The 20601-nt window shown below is 45.7% G+C and overlaps 1 protein-coding gene across 2 annotated transcripts in view; it reads left to right on the top strand.

The window, feature by feature from the left end:
* Nucleotides 1-20601, top strand: part of C1QTNF3 (C1q and TNF related 3) — a 109339-nt gene that overhangs the window by 56561 nt on the left and 32177 nt on the right. For both annotated transcript variants that reach the window (XM_088466962.1, XM_088466961.1), the window contains exon 5: nt 9638-9737. In XM_088466962.1, the coding sequence (XP_088323088.1) occupies nt 9638-9737 (100 nt within the window). The remainder of the gene's footprint in view (nt 1-9637; nt 9738-20601) is intronic.

The raw sequence follows: 20601 nt of genomic DNA, 5'->3' as shown, positions 1-20601 counted from the left end.
TGATGCTTATGGAACCTTATGTGTGAATATGAAATGTGTGAGTATTCGGGGTTTGATATAAAGACATATTTAATGTGTGTGAGGATAAGTGCCTTGTCTCTAACATTTTAGCATGCTGGGCCAGATAGTTCTACATCTCCTGTCAGCAGGCCCTCCCACCTTTCCTGTGTCATTGCAGGAAGCTTGCTTATTTATTCTAGCCAGACCACCCGTAGTGAACAAACACTATGCAGGAAACTTATCTACCCAAGCCAGTTGTCACCTGGCCACTTGCTTCATATGATAATGGTCACAGATGCCTTCGCTTGATGCTAATGGTATTATCACCTCATGTACTAAAATGTGAGTTTATCTAAAATGGCGCTTAGACGGCCATTCGCAAAATGGCGTCTTGCGATCGCATTTCTAAAATGGAGTATTGCGGCAGTCGCAAGATGGCGTCGCTGTGATTGAATTTTAAACTGAACTTGTCTTACTCAATTATTCAGCTTCGACAGTCCACCCTTTGATAGCAAACAACATGCTATCACAATCTGTTATATAAATTTATTTTAGGCTTACATTTACATATTATTTAGTGTTATTCTGGGATGGCACAAGGTGTTCCTTAATCCATCAATAATGTGTCTCTGGGTGGGGACATAAAACTACTATTATACGCACACCGCAGATTTTGGGAGATCATGTGACAGGTGTGGGAATGCACCAGTCTTATAACAGCAGTCTTGAAGGGGAATTTGAGCCTTTACATTATCTGAGGTGTTCTATAAATAACATTTCAATAATATCTTCTATGCATGTCTAAATATTATACATTTAAATGATGGTACTTCCTAGCTCAGGGTTGTAATGCAGTTCTGTATCTACCTCGGTATACATATTATCATTTCTGACCACCATCATAATTTCATTCTTTCGTTTTACTCTATTTTTATATTTTCCACACTTCAACACAATAGGAACACATCGGACGCATATGCCAATTATTATGATGACAATCAGTATAAGGATCAAGAATTTGCCTATGCTGGCGATCACTTCCTGGACCCATTCCCCTAGACCCGAGAACCATTTAACTGGGTTCAGCCATGACACCCATCCTTCTATCTTTTCTCCTGCTTCAGCCACTGATGCATTATGGTTCTTACGAAATTCCCACTTTAGCTGCAGAATCTCAACCATCTTCTGGTCTATCACCTCCTTAGGGTCGCTGGTATCATTGGTGACATAAGTGCAACATTTTACTCCAAATTGGGTGGCTAACGTTACGCAATACCCTCCAGTAACAGCGGTTAAATAATTCAACACTAGCCTGTGTTGCACTAGTTCTTTCTTGTACGCTTGCAATTCTCTCTCCGTGTACCTGAATGTGTCATCGTACATCTCGGTGATATTATATATTAATTTAGCAAGTTCCTGGATATATCTAAAATTTAATGTACCCCTAGCAATTCTGGTGGGATCTAGGGCGACTAAAACTTGGAAGCCAGTTGTCTCACTGATTAACTGAGCGGCTTTATGCATATCACCAGGTATCATATTTCTCTTGCCTCTGTGTTCATATTGTGTGTGAAGATATGGTGACGGTGTGTTTTTATGTATTCCCAACATTTCAACATGTGTGAGGGTCATAACTTCTGGGACTACTCTTCCCAGATAACACAAACCTTCGGAACTCGGGGAGAGCCATTTATACGCTTTTCTTCCACATATAAAATATACATTATCATTAAACACATTTCCCTTGCAAACAATCCTATCTCAGGCTCTTCCATCTGGTATATGCAAGTTTCTGGTTGTATTATTTTAGCACAATAACCATCTGGTACTTTACCAATCATTTCTTTGGTGGAACTCAATGTATACCGGTACCTAAAATGTTTTCCACTTTATTTAATTGAGCGTAAGAGATCATAGTTTATGGACTCATTATCAGCTCTTTGTGAGAAGGTCATCGTCTGATTATTCCCCGTCACTTCCCAACCTCCGGGTTTATTGGGGTTGGTTATGTTCAAATATAAAAGTGATCTATCTACTTGGAATTGATAGAGTTTGAAATGAGGTGGTTTGGATGAGAGGAATTTTCCATCCAAAGTTTTCCCTTTTTGTAAATCTAAAATTTCCGTGATATTCAGCGGAAATGGCACCAACCCTACATTATGCTGTCCCTGTGGCACATGTGAACACACCCAGCAATCAGTTTGATTTAACACTTTGCCTACCATGCTGTCATAATCCTCTAAAGGATACCCTCCCCAGTACGGGTTATATTTAGGTTGGCACCGTTGGATACAGTTCTCATCAACTAGGGACCCACAAAACTCACAAATACAGGAATCTTCAGACGATAAACCTCCACACCTTTCCCGAGTATCCGGAATGACAGCTCTCTTAACAATAACAGTACTAAGATTGGTCAGACACTCCCCTGATTGGCATTGCACTCCTCCTTTCTCCACTCCATCAGCACTGCCATCAGCTCCTGGTTTGGAATTACATAATTGTTTCAATCAAGGAAGACATTTTTAACCCTGCTGCCCATTTTGCATCTTCATCAGCTCTGTTGTTGCCCAGTGACACCGGGTCATCCTCACATGTGTGGGCTTTGCATTTAATTACTGCCACTGCCTTGGGCAGTTGGATTGCTTCTAAGAGATGTTTTATGTGTCGGGAGTGTGCAACTGGTGTGCCTGCTGCTGTCATAAAATTTCTCAGACGCCATAGAGCCCCAAAATCGTGCACCACCCCGAACGCGTACCTCGAGTCAGTGTAAATGTTAGCAGATTTGCCTGCTGCCAATTCACATGCTCTTGTCAGTGCTACTAACTCTGCCACCTGGGCTGAGTGAGGAGGACTGAGAGGTTTAGCTTCCATGATGTCTGTGTCATTTACAACAGCATAACCTGTACATAATTCACCTGAGTCTGTTTGTCTATGACAACTCCCATCCGTATAGAAAGTCACATCCACATTCTCTAAAGATGTGTCATGTATGTCAGGTCTAGCAGTAAAGGTCTGATTCAGATATGTCATACAATCGTGAGTGTCATCATGTCTGCTGAACTCACCTCCCGCCAGCAACTCCTCTCCTTCCACCCTTTGTACATCATGTTGTACATATGGTAGGTATGTTGCTGGATTCAGCGTACTGCAACGTTTAACAGTAATATTTGCAGGAGCGATTAGGGCTAGTTCCCATTTGGTGAACCTAGCCGAGGAGACGTGTCTGGTTTGAGCTGAGTTCAACAGAGCAGATACAGCATGGGGAGTGTAGACAATCATATCATGGCCCAATACTACATCCTCACTTTTACTCACCAATAAAACGGTAGCTGCTACACTTCTCAAACAGGTGGGGAGTGATCTTGCTACCGTGTCCAATTGGGCACTGTAGTATGCTACGGGCCTACTGGCATCACCATGTTTTTGTGTAAGGACACCTGCAGCACAACCATCGGCTTCCGTACAATATAAATCAAAAGGTTTTTCATAATCGGATATTCCCAATGCAGGAGCTTTTGTCAGGCTATCCTTAAGATTAAGAAAAGCCTGTTCTGATTCCTCAGTGTGTGTGACGCGATCGGGCTTTGAGGAAGAGACTAGTTCCTGTAAATGCAAGGCCAAAATAGAAAAACCTGGGATCCACATTCGGCAATATCCACACATTCCCAAGAAGGTACGAATTTGCTGTTGATTCTGCGGCAGTGTCATGTTTTGTATGGCCTGGATTCTATCATTTGTGAGATGTCGTAACCCCTGGGTTAGGCAGTGTCCCAAATATTTTACTCTGGGCTGGCACGGCTGTAACTTGTCCTTAGCCACTTTGTGTCCTATATGCGAGAGATGAAGTAACAAAAGTTTAGTATCATTCACACATGACATAAAAGAGTCAGAACATAGCAATAAATCATCCACATATTGAATTAGAACTGATCCATTGGCAGGTTGAAAAGCTTGTAAACAGTCATGCAATGCCTGGGAGAAAATACTGGGGCTGTCTATGAAACCTTGGGGCAATCGTGTCCATGTATATTGCACACCTCTGTATGTGAATGCGAATAGGTACTGATAGTCAGGATGGAGAGGCACAGAGAAGAAAGCAGAACAGAGGTCAATGACAGTGAAATGGGTTGCATTTGGAGGGATCTGCATCAGGATGACCGGTGGATTCGGCACTACAGGGAATTGGCTCTCTACTACCTTATTAACACCTCTAAGGTCTTGCACCAGCCTATAACCCCTCCCACCACTCTTCTTTACTTGAAAGATGGGACTGTTGGCTACACTAGCTGTACGAACTAAAATTCCCTGTTGCAATAATTGCTCGATTATTAGAAACACCCCTAGTTCTACTTCCTGTTTTAGTGGGTACTGGGGAATTTTTGGAGCTTACCTACCGCTTTTTAAGTTTACCATTACCGGGCTTACGTTTGCCATTAATCCAGTGTCCTGTCCATCTTTTGTCCAAAGGGAATCTGGAATTTGGGACAACATTTCATCTACTTGTGATGGATTTTCTTTTAAAACGGTAGAGTGATACATTATCCTTTGAGGAGTGTCTAACATATCCCGCACCTCGTATACCATTCTCTCTGGGATATCTAAATATACACCATCAGGGGTGCAATATATGACACATCCCATTTTACATAACAAGTCTCTGCCCAGCAGGTTAGTAGGAGCCGCGGCAGCCAGGAGAAAAGAATGTCTGGTATGCAACGGCCCAATACTAACCTCTGCGGACTTTGTTAAAGGATAACGTTCCACTCTACCTGTCACACCCATTGTTGGTATTGTCTTGTTGGTCACCTGTAAATTAACGGGAGATTTCATCACTGACTTGGTCACCCCTGTGTCTACAAGAAAAGGATATTCAGTACCGGCTACATCAACCATCAAGACCGGTTCTTCCCTAGTACTTCCCGTTAACCTGACTATCTGTAGACTACAGGTATGACCTGACCCCTAGCGTTGGCTACCATTCTCCAATAAAGCATTTACGGCTACAATTGGAGCTGGTGCTTGCTGAATATTTGCTGATCTCTGTGCATATCCCTTATGGGGATACCCAGGTTTCCCTTGGTGTGGGGTCCATACTCTTTTTACTGTGCAGTTTCTACTTAAGTGTCCTGTTTGTTTGCAATTAAAACATGTCCGTGATTCAGGTGAAAGCATGTGTTGTTGTGGAGTTTGAGCAGAGGGTAAAGGTGGTGGATATGGGCTAAGGATAGGGAGGGTACGGGTATTGTGGGGGATAAGAAGTAGGTGGATATCCTGGGACCTGTGGTTGCATTGGGTTAGTGGGATAGAGTTGTGTTTGTTGTTGAGTGGGGTTAGTGAGAGCAACTTGTTCTGACATGAGTGTGTGTGCAAGTGCAAGCGTGTCTGTTGGCTGTGGTGTTACCGTCATTCCCTCCAGAGCTTGTATATTGACAGCCATTAATTTTTCGCTCTGAGTCTCCCTCTTTTTTGAGATGTTTTTGTCATGTTCTATGGCAGACTCTATGAGGTTATCTATTGTAAGTCCCCTCCAGCCAGGCTGTGAGGTCTGAACCCGAGTTTTTAAATTCTCTTTTAAACCGTCCATCAATATTGTGACTATCATTCCCCTGTGGTGAATGCTATCTTTAATATCTTCTATCCCAGTGTACTGGGTGATAGACTGCAGAGCCCAATCGCAATAGTCTTCTGCAGTTTCACTCTCCTTTTGTTTGATTGTGAAGATTTTGTTCCAGTTAACTACTACCGGAAAATATATACCCAATTGAGTCACAATGCGGGAAATGTTACCTTGGTTTACTTGATCTGTTAAGGGAACGTCGCCATCCAATACACAATCCGTGATAAATTTTGTCACGTCGGTATTGCGTGGTAGACAGGCCCTTAACACTACACGCCAATCTTTATTAGTGGGCTCATGAGAACTACCCAAATTTCTCAAAAATCTTTGAGATTTGGCTAATTCCTTTTTTGGATCAGGGAAATCATTTATGATGGAATTTAGTTCTGCCCTTGTCCATGGACAATGCATTACTACTTCCCTAGTGGGCACTACACTGTTTGCATCCGCATTTCCATTCGGAACAGTTATTGTCCGAATGGGATGCAGGCCGGCAGCGTTGCTACCTCTGACCTGTTTACCTGGCTGGGGGTTTAATCTGCTGCTGCTACGTATGGTATTAACAACTTCCTCAATGGGTGCAGAGTGTATTAACACTTCCCTTGCTGTTACCGATGGAGATGGCGGCACCACCCGTGATTGTGGTGATGCAGCATCTATCATTTGCACAGCATGGGAAATGGCAGACATTACAATAGGCTCATCATCTACGTCATAAACATTTTCTTTATGGTTACTTAAGAGGGGGTACAAATTACTTGTTACATTTTTGTTTGCGTCGTTTGCACATTTTTAAGCCAAGCATCCCCTTCATGCTGCCATAGTTTTAAACATTCAAAATACTTAATCTTTTTCTCTCGGGATCGCACCATACTGATGTGATCCTGGACATTATCTAACACATTTTTGTCAAAACTACAAATTCTGGGAAACGGTCTACCACTCTTCCTCGTCATATTAAACCATATATCACAATACCTTATTGCATAAGTACCGTACTTGGTATGCATGATACGACGGGCCGATCCGATCGGCGCCTCCATTAGCAGCACATCATTGCTTAACATCTCTACTGTTTGTGTGGCTCCCATTCTGAGACAACTCCTACCGGTGAAAGACAATCAAGACACTTTCACTTACCTGTGGACGATTTAAGTCGGCGGCGCCCACACACCTGGATAAGATTTAGTAAGGCAACTTCCACACCTGGATAAGATTTGAAGCAGGCCACTTCCACACCCGGATAAGCTTTAGTAAGGTAACTTCCAGACCTATGAGAGTTTGTGTGTCGGCCACTCTCACGCACCTCTATACAACAAAGACAACATGTACACCTGCTACTGTGTTTAGAACGGTAAGCTGCTTACCTAGCGACTAGGATAACCCTTGCACCTAACCCTTAAGGATCATACGATACCCTTAACTTTAGGGAATAAATTACCCCTACCAACAATACACTCACTGTTACACACTTTTTCCTGCGCAGAAAAATACACGTTTAACCCAGATATTGGTAATAGAAAAAAAAAATGTAAACCTCAATGGCTTTGTTCAAACACGTGGCAGCAGAACCGGAAGTGCGTATACGCTATTGTGCGAACGGCCGCATACACAATTATGCGACTACCACACAATTGTATAATGACTTTTTTAACTGCGTACGCAAAAATGCGTTTTAGCCGCGTACGCAATAATGCGGCACCCCTCTAAACACAAGGTTCTATCAACAGAGGAAAACAAACTTGTTCCTCTCTTGTCCCTGGATTCTAGTCAGCTTCCTTAATTCACACGGAGACGGATAGCGATCTTTCAGCACAAAGCGGTTGCAGGCAAACCCTGCATGTGGCCACTCCACCCTTTGCTGAAATATCGATGACCGTATGTACCGTGTGAGCAGGTAAGTGACTTCTTCACGAGCCCCAACTAACAATATTAGAAATGAACCTCTATATACCCCTGCCTATACCTTCTGAAAACCTTCCTATAAACCTCTAAACACAATGCTAATTGCGTACGCAGTATGACCGCAAATAAAGATAGGAGTGGAATCTGTGGTTCCAACGCACAAGTATTATTCAGGTAAAAGTACAGTCAGTTACACGCAATCTATACATACATAATTTAGGCATAAAAAGGAAATAATACAGACCCAAGTACAGTATACATACGCTGCGCCTCCGGACCCAGAGATAGACCTCCGACTAGAGACCCCTAGTACATACAACCTTCAGCATGGACTCCTAAACCAGTATATGGGCACATGTATTTATTCCCCCCCCAGACTAAAGCAGGACAAAGGGGAAATTTCCTGCTGATATCATTGGTTCCCAGAGGAGAAGCATATATTACGGCACATTTAACAGGTTGTTTCAAATAGACTTTCCCTGCCTCTAACAGCCGGAGTCTTTCTGGTAACGCCTCCTGTAACATTTCATCAGCTAAACATTTTGTTGCTTGTAAGTTCTGCGATCCGTAACTTGAGTTTGCATGATGCGATCTCTCCACCGATAACACCGGGATGCTGTAAAAAGTGTATGCATCAGAACGAGACCAAACACACCTTGCTTATCATGTATAATACCTTAGTTATCAAAAAACTTTATTTCTTAGCATTTAAACTAACTTAACCAACTTGAATCATACATTTTGATGCTTATGGAACCTTATGTGTGAATATGAAATGGGTGAGTTTTCGGGGTTTGATATAAAGACATATTTAATGTGTGTGTGAGGATAAGTGCCTTGTCTCTAACATTTTAGCATGCTGGGCCAGTTAGTTCTACATCTCCTGTCAGCAGGCCCTCCCACCTTTCCTGTGTCACTGCAGGAAGCTTGCTTATTTATTCTAGCCAGACCACCCGTAGTGAACAAACACTATGCAGGAAACTTATCTACCCAAGCCAGTTGTCACCTGGCCACTTGCTTCATATGATAATGGTCACAGATGCCTTCGCATGATGCTAATGGTATTATCACCACATGTACTAAAATGTGAGTTTATCTAAAATGGCGCTTAGACGGCCATTCGCAAAATGGCGTCTTGCGATCGCATTTCTAAAATGGAGTCTTGCGGCCAGTCGCAAGATGGCGTCGCTGTGATTTAATTTTAAACTGAACTTGTCTTACTCAATTATTCAGCTTCGACAGATGTGATTACCATGGCAACAACAGTCGCATGGCACATGATGCAGAGAGGCTTTGGAATGCCCCTCTGAACTCTGGGCCTGATTCAGAGCCGGACGCTCTGATCAGAGCGCTCGCTCTGAATCAGGGCCCTCCTACATGAAAATGGAGCGGCCTCCTGAACGCTCGCATAGCTGTGGGTGACCACCCACAGCTTATGCAAGCGTCCATGATGATGGTCGCGATGGTCAAGACCATCGCGACCATCAGGCTTGCCGCAAGCCCTGGAGTGATTTTGGCTCTATCAGAGCCAAAATCACTCCCACTGACATCACTAGTGATGTCACTGGGGCCGGCTTCAGACGGTAGGCGTTCCCATGGGAACGCCTCCATCTGGCAGCCACGCCCCTGGCACGCCCACCAACGGGGGCATGCTGTCAATCAACATCGACAGCACGCCCCCTTTGGTGCGAGACCCGGAGCGACGGCTACCCCGTCGCTAGCCGGGTCTCGCGCATGTGCACGACGGAGCTCCCTCCGTCGTGCACATGCGCAGTGGGGTAACAACGTCCCGCTTGCGAGCGTCCTGCGCTCGCGAGCGGGTCTGAATGACCCCCTCTATTTTCACAGTGACATCCTCCCCCTCATTTCTTTTTCCTTCATCTTTTGAGCATAAGTTTACAGTCTGCAGATGATTTTTCACCATGTAATAAAATTTTCATTGGCAATAACAATTGTTAGTGGTCATTTGAGGGTCACACATTGAGACACAGGTGTCAGCACATTTTGGATCACCACCCTGGGTGTAGCGAGACTAAAGTGCCCCCCCACAAGAGACTGTGAGGGTTTTCTTATGTTATTCTCTATGAATGATTCTTAATTCCTTTCTTACAGGTGTGTACTTCTTTACTTTCAGCATGCTGAAGCATGAAGAGGTGGAGGATGTCTATGTGTACCTCATGCATAATGGCAATACCATAGTCAGCATGTTCAGGTAAGTGCACTGGAGGCCAGACAGTCCCACTAGACCATTCATGAAACGCAGCAGCTATAGGCATAATGGATATTTATTAAGGTAGTTGTTCATTTCCTTTACTGTGTCTGCCAGGCAGAGCTGCCGTCACAAATTGTGGGACCTGGGACAGACAAAATAGGCAGAGCTTCCCCAGGCCCCACTCCCCCCCACTTCCCTCGCTACCTATTTCACACAAAAAAAATATGTATAAGAATATACAGGCTGCGTTAATTGGTGAGGGATCACAAATTTAAATGGGTTGCTGCTAGTACTTTGGCCAGGTAGAACTACAAAACCTGTAGATGTTATCAAATAAATAGGAATGTTACCAGTGCATGCTCCTGCGTGTAAAATAATCCATAACAGTATAATAGCCAATACTTTTGTTTAATTATACATTTTTCATTAATAAAACCATGTAATTATTCTATAAATTGCGGTATACAGTTCTAACTAACAGTACCTAATAATAGTATAGTATGTAGTACCTAATAATAGTATACAAGACAAACAACATTTAATGATAAAAATTAATTGCTGTATATATCATATATCACTTTTGTACGCAAGGTCCAAGTTCTGTATTCCTTATAAAAATTTCAGTCCGAAAAAGTCTCGATAGCAATAGTACCTACTCCAAAGTATATGTGGCCAATTCAGGTATATACCTTCCACAGGTTACCTTTGCGGGATATAAACAAATAACACCTTCCAGCGTTACTTTTTCCTGTCCAATATTGCCCTGTCCTTCCCTCCTGGTTCCCATCCGTGCACCCTATAATCAAAGGGGTCGGATTGGTGTGTATGATACCTGAGGTCTGGGCAACCGCAGGTTTGTCCCGTTCCTTGTGCAGTCCGGATTGGCAGTCTGGTATCAGCGGTGAGCAGTAGCATCCATGGCGTAGGTAGGAGGCAGAGCTGGAGGACAGCCCTGGGCATGTCACTCTTGTAGGGGGGCGGGTACGGCGGCTGGGGAGGTTAGCACTGGGAGCGGGCCACAGGGCCTGTAACTTTTAACTCAAAGGGTTTGTAGTATGGGGCGCTGGGCTGTAGGAGCGGGCAGGCCCCCTGAGTGTCCGGGCCCGGGACTCCAGTCCCGGCAGTCCCCCCCTGATGGCGGCCCTGCTGCCAGGGTATGACCAGCCTCATGGGATACATCTTATTATACATCTCGCAGACCTTGGAGTACTTTAGCTACTTACATAAACTGGGTGGACGTTTTGGAGTTGATGATGATTTTTGAATCTTTGCTTCAGATGTATTCTCACGGTCATACAAATCTATAGAGGCAATGCAACTCAAAGTGTAGATTAGGAAATAAATTAGCCACTGCGTCCTTGCTCGCAGCAGGAGAACCCTCTGCGTGTCTGTGTCCCGCTCTGTCTGCGGCAGCAGGGATTATTCGGAAGGCTGATGGAATCAGGTTCATATAGTCCTACTCAGTGGCGACTCCTTAGATGGGGCCGCAGCACAGTCCAAAATTCAATAGGGGAGCCACACCAACTGCCAGCGAGTCGCGATCGGCAATGTTTGGCAGCATTTGGGGTGGCAGTTGGTGTGGCTCCCCTATTTGAATTTTGGACTGCGCTGCAGTCCCACCTCTGGAGCCTCCGCTGGTCCTACCCCAGCCCCACAACTAAATGAGCTTGTATCTGTCATCCCAGCAAATTTGTTAATACAGAGTAGTGTGACCAGGGGCGTAATAAGAGAGGAGGGGGCCCGTGTTCACTTCCCGTCTGGTGCCCCCTCCTCTCTCCCTGGCTGACAGCAGCAGTAGACTCCGTGCACTACAGTGTGCCCGGAGTCTACTGTACATGTGCAGGTCACCGGGAAAATGGCGTGGCAGCCATGGGAAAATGGCATGGCAGCCATTTTTCCAGTGATTTCCTACTACGCATGCACAACATGCCAGGAAAATGGCTGCGGTGGCCATTTTACATGCGTTTTTGTGTAGCGCTACTCCGTGGGACTTCAGAGAGGTAAGTATATAAAAAAAGTATGGGTGAGGGTGTGACCCAGGGGCCCGTGTGCACCGCACACCCTGCACCCATTATAAGGGGTAAATTTACTAAGATGGGAGTTCTACTAAGAAGTTATGTTGCACATAGCAACCAATCAGGTTCCAGGTATTATCTTCTAGAAGGTGCTAGATAAATGAGAAGTAGAATCTAATTGGTTGCTATGGGCAACATCACTTCTTAAATAGAACTCCCATCTTAGTAAATTTACCCCTAAATATGCCCCGTGAGTGTGACCTTTTCTGCTGTGAAATTCAATTTGTGTGAAATTTCACAGCCTCTTCCCTCATGTTTACCATCTCCAGCCTCTTATCACTGCTACACAGAGAAATCTGGCGCCTCTTATCTTATCGTCACAAATATAGTTATGGCCAGTTGTCAATTACAGGCACTCACAGCCAGCAATCAATTTGTCTAAAGAAACACAATAGATTTTTCATCCCACACACAGCTATCTGCATTACACATTGATCTCCCGTCTGCTCCTCTGAGGGTCTGACATTTATTTAGTTCTTGAAGCTGCAGATAATGTTCCAGAGATTACCATACAGCGGGGCAGATGTATGAAACTCTGGAAAGTGATAAAGTGCAGAGTGATAAACGACCAACCAATCAGCTCCCAACTGTCATTTTTCAACCACAGCCTGTAACATGACAGTTGGGAGCTGAGTGATTGGTCGATTATCACTGTACACTTTATCACTTTTCAGAGCTTTCATACATCTGCCCCAATATTCTATATCTAGAGAAACATGTATATAATTGCAGTCACTGTAAGTGCAAGTCTTTCACTTTTATTTACTCATGAGCTAATATGAGTTATCGGGTCTAGAGCTGCACGCAAACCGGATGCAATTCTATGTTCATGTAGTTCACGTATGTTCACGTCCTGCTTGGAAAAATCTGAAAACTCCTACAGCGCCAGCGTTACCCTGAGTGTCCTCACAAAGGTGCTATTGTGATAGGCTGAGGCGATGGGATAAATTTATCAAAGGTCAATTTGATGGTCGATTTGACGAGTGATTTAGCTCTTCTCAAACCGACTCAAATCGAATGTTGAAAAACAAGTGATTTTGTCAGATTTACTATAGTTCGATTTGTTTTGCGATTTGCAAAACAAATTCGATTTCAGTCGGTTTTGAACAGTGATTTGCTGTTCGATTTGGCATGTTCATGTACAAATCGAACGGCAAATCACTCTTCAAACCGAACTGCAAATCCCCAACAGCATAGAACTGCTTCATGTTTTCACTTGCAGCATGTGCAGTTCGTTCTCACACAGATACATGCAGACATCAGTGAGATGCTTGCACGTATCTGGCTGTAAAAAGTAAATAAAGAGTTAAAAGTTTTTAAAAAATGATGTAAGGTCCCTCCCAAAACAGAACCAGCCCCGGACCGTTCAAACTAGGGGTGAGCGGGTTCGGATTTCTGAAATCCGAACCCCCCCGAGCCCCCCCGATCCGAGTCCGATCCGAGTCAGGCTCGACTTTTCCCGCCTGACTCGGATTCTGAAATCGAGGCAAAACGTCATCTTCCCGCCTTCCGAGTCTCGCGGGTTTTGGATCCTATATAAGGTACCCACGTCGGCGCCATTTTCTCACTCGGCTGTGGACAGTGAAGAGGGAGGGTGGGAGTTAGGGCTGTGTAGTGTAGTGTAGTGTAGTGCTGCTGTTGTCCACTACTTCAAAGTCCATAGGGGCTGGCTGTGTTGTGCTGTGCTGCTGTTGTTAATAGGGGCTGTGTCCACTACTTCAAAGTCCATAGGGGCTGGCTGGACTGTGTTGTGCAGTCAGTTCTCCATAGGGGCTGTGTCCACTCCAAAGTCCTGTGCAGTGTCCCAGTCCTAAAGGAGTGCTGTAGTGTTGTCCAGGGGGTGCTCTGTCCATCAGGGGTGCTCCCCCCAAGTGCTAAAAAAATAATATATTTTCTGTGTTTGTGAATTGTGTGCGCAGTAGCCGCACGTGCATCAACAAAGTAGTGCCAAGCGTGCGCCTGTGTCATAAGTAAAGGGCCGGCTGGCTTGACCGTTAAGGGTGCTGTAACCCCCGAAAGTACACTCCAGTCCAAACCAAAAAAAAAATTATTTTCTGTGTTTGTGAATTGTGTGCGCAGTAGCCGCACGTGCATCAACAAAGTAGTGCCAAGCGTGCGCCTGTGTCATAAGTAAAGGGCCGGCTGGCTTGACCGTTAAGGGTGCTGTAACCCCCGAAAGTACACTCCAGTCCAAACCAAAAAAAAAATTATTTTCTGTGTTTGTGAATTGTGTGCGCAGTAGCCGCACGTGCATCAACAAAGTAGTGCCAAGCGTGCGCCTGTGTCATAAGTAAAGGGCCGGCTGGCTTGACCGTTAAGGGTGCTGTAACCCCCGAAAGTACACTCCAGTCCAAACCTAAAAAAAAATTATTTTCTGTGTTTGTGAATTGTGTGCGCAGTAGCCGCACGTGCATCAACAAAGTAGTGCCAAGCGTGCGCCTGTGTCATAAGTAAAGGGCCGGCTGGCTTGACCGTTAAGGGTGCTGTAACCCCCGAAAGTACACTCCAGTCCAAACCAAAAAAAAAATTATTTTCTGTGTTTGTGAATTGTGTGCGCAGTAGCCGCACGTGCATCAACAAAGTAGTGCCAAGCGTGCGCCTGTGTCATAAGTAAAGGGCCGGCTGGCTTGACCGTTAAGGGTGCTGTAACCCCCGAAAGTACACTCCAGTCCAAACCTAAAAAAAAATTATTTTCTGTGTTTGTGAATTGTGTGCGCAGTAGCCGCACGTGCATCAACAAAGTAGTGCCAAGCGTGCGCCTGTGTCATAAGTAAAGGGCCGGCTGGCTTGACCGTTAAAGGGTGCTGTAACCCCCGAAAGTACACTCCAGTCCAAACCAAAAAAAAATTATTTTCTGTGTTTGTGAATTGTGTGCGCAGTAGCCGCACGTGCATCAACAAAGTAGTGCCAAGCGTGCGCCTGTGTCATAAGTAAAGGGCCGGCTGGCTTGACCGTTAAGGGTGCTGTAACCCCCGAAAGTACACTCCAGTCCAAACCTAAAAAAAAATTATTTTCTGTGTTTGTGAATTGTGTGCGCAGTAGCCGCACGTGCATCAACAAAGTAGTGCCAAGCGTGCGCCTGTGTCATAAGTAAAGGGCCGGCTGGCTTGACCGTTAAGGGTGCTGTAACCCCCGAAAGTACACTCCAGTCCAAACCTAAAAAAAAATTATTTTCTGTGTTTGTGAATTGTGTGCGCAGTAGCCGCACGTGCATCAACAAAGTAGTGCCAAGCGTGCGCCTGTGTCATAAGTAAAGGGCCGGCTGGCTTGACCGTTAAAGGGTGCTGTAACCCCCGAAAGTACACTCCAGTCCAAACCCAAAAAAAATTATTTTCTGTGTTTGTGAATTGTGTGCGCAGTAGCCGCACGTGCATCAACAAAGTAGTGCCAAGCGTGCGCCTGTGTCATAAGTAAAGGGCCGGCTGGCTTGACCGTTAAGGGTGCTGTAACCCCCGAAAGTACACTCCAGTCCAAACCTAAAAAAAAATTATTTTCTGTGTTTGTGAATTGTGTGCGCAGTAGCCGCACGTGCATCAACAAAGTAGTGCCAAGCGTGCGCCTGTGTCATAAGTAAAGGGCCGGCTGGCTTGACCGTTAAGGGTGCTGTAACCCCCGAAAGTACACTCCAGTCCAAACCAAAAAAAAAATTATTTTCTGTGTTTGTGAATTGTGTGCACTGTGGCTGCACGTGCATCAACAAAGGAGCAGCGCCAAGCGTGCGCCTGTGTCCCATAAGTAAAGAGCCAGCTGGCTCATTTCTTAAAGGGTGGTGTAACCCACAATGTGCACTACTCTCCAGCAAAAATAAAATAATATTTTCTGTGTTTGTGTGCGCTTTAGCCGCACGTATATATATCAATATAACATAAATGGAGGACCAAACTTTCTCCGATAAAAATAAAATAGGGAAAGATCAAGAACCTCTTCCTCCTAGTGCTGTTGCTGCTGCTGGGAGTTGTTCATCATCCCAGAGAGGAAGTAGGAACATCACTACTTTTACTAAACAATTGACCCTCCAACAGTCCCTAGCGATGAGGATGAAGTACGACAGCAGTCATCCTGAAGCAAAACGTATAACTGAGGCCTTGACTGCTATGTTGGTGTTAGACGTGCGTCCGGTATCCGACATTAGTGCAGTGGGATTTAGACAATTGATGGAGGTAGTGTGTCCTCGGTTCCAAATCCCGTCTAGATTCCACCTGCATCCTCAATGCAGCAGCGACAAGCGTGCGTCTGTCTGTTAAAGGGTGGTGACACCCTCTCAAAGTGTTCTACACAAACAATTAAAATATCGGTCTTTGTGAAATGTGTGGGCTGTAGCCTCACCTGCATCCTTAAAGCAGCAGCGACAAGCGTGCGTCTGTCTGTTAAAGGGTGGTGTAACTCTCAAAGTGTTCCAAAAAATAAAAAACTATTTTTTTAATGTGTTTGTGACTTGTGTGCGATGTAGCCACACTTGCATCCTCAAAGCAGCAGCGACAAGCGTGCGTCTGTCTGTTAAAGGGTGGTGACACCCTCAAAGTGTGCTACACAAACAATTAAAATATTGTTCTTTTTTTTTTGGTCTTTGTGAAATGTGTGGGCTGTAGCCACACCTGCATCCTTAAAGCAGCAGCGACAAGCGTGCGTCTGTCTGTTAAAGGGTGGTGACACCCTCAAAGTGTGCTACACAAACAATTAAAATATTGTTCTTTTTTCTGTCTTTGTGAATTGTGTGGGCTGTAGCCGCACCTGCATCCTTAAAGCAGCAGCGACAAGCGTGCGTCTGTCTGTTAAAGGGTGGTGACACCCTCAAAGTGTGCTACACAAACAATTAAAATATTGTTCTTTTTTCTGTCTTTGTGAATTGTGTGGGCTGTAGCCGCACCTGCATCCTTAAAGCAGCAGCGACAAGCGTGCGTCTGTCTGTTAAAGGGTGGTGACACCCTCAAAGTGTGCTACACAAACAATTAAAATATTGTTCTTTTTTTTTTGGTCTTTGTGAAATGTGTGGGCTGTAGCCGCACCTGCATCCTTAAAGCAGCAGCGACAAGCGTGCGTCTGTCTGTTAAAGGGTGGTGACACCCTCAAAGTGTTCTACACAAACAATTAAAATATTGTTCTTTTTTTTTCGGTCTTTGTGAAATGTGTGGGCTGTAGCCGCACCTGCATCCTTAAAGCAGCAGCGACAAGCGTGCGTCTGTCTGTTAAAGGGTGGTGTAACTCTCAAAGTGTTCCAAAAAATAAAAAACTATTTTTTTATTGTGTTTGTGACTTGTGTGCGAATTAGCCACACTTGCATCCTCAAAGCAGCAGCGACAAGCGTGCGTCTGTCTGTTAAAGGGTGGTGACACCCTCAAAGTGTGCTACAGAAACAATTAAAATATTGTTCTTTTTTTTTCTGTCTATGTGAATTGTGTGGGCTGTAGCCGCACCTGCATCCTTAAAGCAGCAGCGACAAGCGTGCGTCTGTCTGTTAAAGGGTGATGACACCTCAAAGTGTTCTACACAAACAATTAAAATATTGTTCTTTTTTTTTTCGGTCTTTGTGAAATGTGTGGGCTGTAGCCGCACCTGCATCCTTAAAGCAGCAGCGACAAGCGTGCGTCTGTCTGTTAAAGGGTGGTGACACCTCAAAGTGTTCTACACAAACAATTAAAATATTCTTCTTCTTTTTTCTGTCTTTGTGAATTGTGTGGGCTGTAGCCGCACTTGAATCCTCAAAGCAGCAGCGACAAGCGTGCGTCTGTCTGTTAAAGGATTACATCGGTGACAGCATCCAAGTAGGCATGTCAGACAGTCCGTACCTGTACTGGCAGGAAAAAGAAGCAATTTGGAGGTCCCTGTACAAACTGGCTCTATTTTACCTGAGTTGCCCCCCCTCCAGTGTGTACTCCGAAAGAGTGTTTAGTGCAGCCGGGAACCTTGTCAGCGAAAGGCGTAGGAGGTTGCTTCCACAAAATGTGGAGAAGATGATGTTCATAAAATGAATTATCAACTCTTCCAGGGAGACCAGCCTCCAGAACGTACAGAGGGACCTGTGGTTCCAGCAGGGACGAATTAATACTCTGTGAGGATGAGGATGTACACACTGAAGAGGGTGAGGAATCGGTGGATGAGGAGGATGAGGATGACATCTTGTCTCCGTAGAGCCAGTTTGTGCAGGGACACATTAATTGCCAGCTTGTTTTGTGGGGGCCCAAACGAACCAATCATTTCAGCCACAGTTGTGTGGCAGACCCTGGCGCTGAAATGATTGATTTGTTAAAGTGTGCATGTCCTGTTTATACAACATAAGCAACATAAGGGTGGGTGGGAGGGCCCAAGGACAATTCCATCTTGCACTTCTTTTTTTTCTTTGCATTATGTACAGTTTGGGGCCTAGTTTTTCTAACTGCCATCCTGTCTGCCACTGCAGTGTCACTCCTAGATGGGTCACGTGTTTGTGCCGCCCACTCGTGTCGCTTAGCATAGTCATCCAGCTACCTCGGTGCAACCTTTTGGACATGAAAACACTATTGTGAGGTGTTCAGAATAGACTGGAAATGAGTGGAAATTAAGGTTATTGAGGTTAATAATAGCATAGGAGCAGAGAAACCAACAAATTCTGTGATTTTAGCTGTTTTTATGCTTTTTTTAAAAAAAATACAGATCCAAAACACAAAACCCAGAACCCAAAACACGGAAGGGTGGTTTTGGCAAAACCAATCCAGATCCAAAACACGAAGAAAGATCCAGATCCAAAACCAAAACACAAAACACGAAAAGTGGCCGGTGCACACCCCTAGTTCAAACCCAGGTCTGGTTGACTAAGTAGAGGGAAAAAATTGCATAGGGTCTCCCTGTACTTAGTACCAACCAGCACTGGGCTATGGGAACCAGTCCTGGTTCTGGAATTACAGGGAATAATTTGCATAGGGTCTCCCTGTAATTCACAAAACCAGCCATGGACCCTTTCTAACAGGGGACTGATGCCACAGCCAGGGGAGCCCTATCACCGTAACCCCCAGCCGCCGCATCAACCCTGACCACTAGTCAGCCCACGCCAGGGATCCCTTGGGAGTTGGAGACCCCTCCAATAAAGGGGTCTCCCTCTCCAGGGCACCCCTCGCTTAGGCTGATAGCCTGGGGCTATCCCCGCCACCCCTGGGTGGTGGGTGGCGGGTTGATTGTGTTAGTGTAGTGTAAAAACAGAAGAATAAAAACATTGTCTTTACAGTAGAACTGCAGATTCCAGCAAGCCTCCCCCGCATGCTGGTTCTTGGAGAACCACAAGTACCAGCATGCGGGGCATTAAGGGCCCACTGGGACCTGTAGTTCACCTGTAAAAAAATGTTGAAATAAAGTAAACACACACACCTTACACAGTATAAGTTTAATACATACATACATACATACATACATACATACACACTCACACAATACTCACCTATATTACCTGGAGTGGTCCCCTTGTCCAGTAGGCATCCATGGGTCTTATTAAAATAACAACACAAAAAACCAGACCCTCGCACTAAGCAATTACCATCCTAACCAGGATGATTATTCCTTTCCGAATGAAGCGCTCAGATGCGGCTTCATCCTTTGAAGATCCGTGTCAGAGCGTTCACTGGCTGAGAGAGGTCAGGCCCCGCCTCTCAGTCAATGAACGTCTCCCTCCATTGAACTTAATGGAGAGCCGCAAGGTAACTAAAGTTTATCCTGCGGTTCCCATCATTGCGGTTCCCATCATTCCACACTGTGCTCCCCACCCCACATCCTACACTGTGCTCCCCACAACACATATCCCACACTGTGCTCCCTACCCTACATCCCACACTGTGCTCCCCACCACCATCCCACATCTACACTGTGCTCCCCACCCCACATCCCACACTGTGCTCCCCCAACACATATCCCACACTGTGCTCCCTACCCCACATCCCACACTGTGCTCCCCACCCCACATCCTACACTGTGCTCCCCACAACACATATCCCACACTGTGATCCCTACCCCACATCCCACACTGTGCTCCCCACCCCTCATCCCACATCTACACTGTGCTCCCCATCCCACATCCCACACTGTGCTCCTCCCCAACCCACATCCCACACTGTGCTCCCCAACCCACATCCCACACTGTGCTCCTCACCCCACATCCTACACTGTGCACCCCACCACACATCCTACACTGTGCTCCTCACCACACATCCCACACTGTGCTCCCCCTCCCACATCCCACACTGTGCTCCCCACCACACATCCTACACTGTGCTCCCCACCACACATCCCACACTGTGCTCCTCACCACACATCCCACATTGTGCTCCCCATCCCACACTGTGCTCCTCACCACACATCCCACACTGTGCTCCTCACCCCACATCCTACACTGTACTCCCCCTCCCACATCCCACACTGTGCTCCTCACCACACATCCTACACAGTGCTCCTCACCACACATCCCACACTGTGCTCCCCCTCCCACATCCCACACTGTGCTCCCCACCACACATCCCACACTGTGCTCCCCACCACACATCCTACACTGTGCTCCCCACCCCACATCCTAAACTGTGCTCCCCACCACACATCCCACACTGTGCTCCCCACCCCACATCCTACACTGTGCTCCCCACCACACATCCTACACTGTACTCCCCACCCCACATCCCACACTGTGCTCCCCACCCCACATCCTACACTGTGCTCCCCATCCCACATCCTACACTGTGCTCCTCACCACACATCCCACACTGTGCTCCTCACCCCACATCCTACACTGTGCTCCCCAACCCACATCCCACACTGTGCTCCCCACCACACAT

Source organism: Taudactylus pleione, unplaced genomic scaffold (assembly GCF_031769625.1).
Source record: "Taudactylus pleione unplaced genomic scaffold, aTauple2 ptg000068l, whole genome shotgun sequence".
NCBI lineage: Eukaryota > Metazoa > Chordata > Amphibia > Anura > Myobatrachidae > Taudactylus > Taudactylus pleione.
The sequence above is the reverse complement of the archived record's forward strand: the minus strand, read 5'-3'. Positions and strand labels throughout refer to the sequence as shown.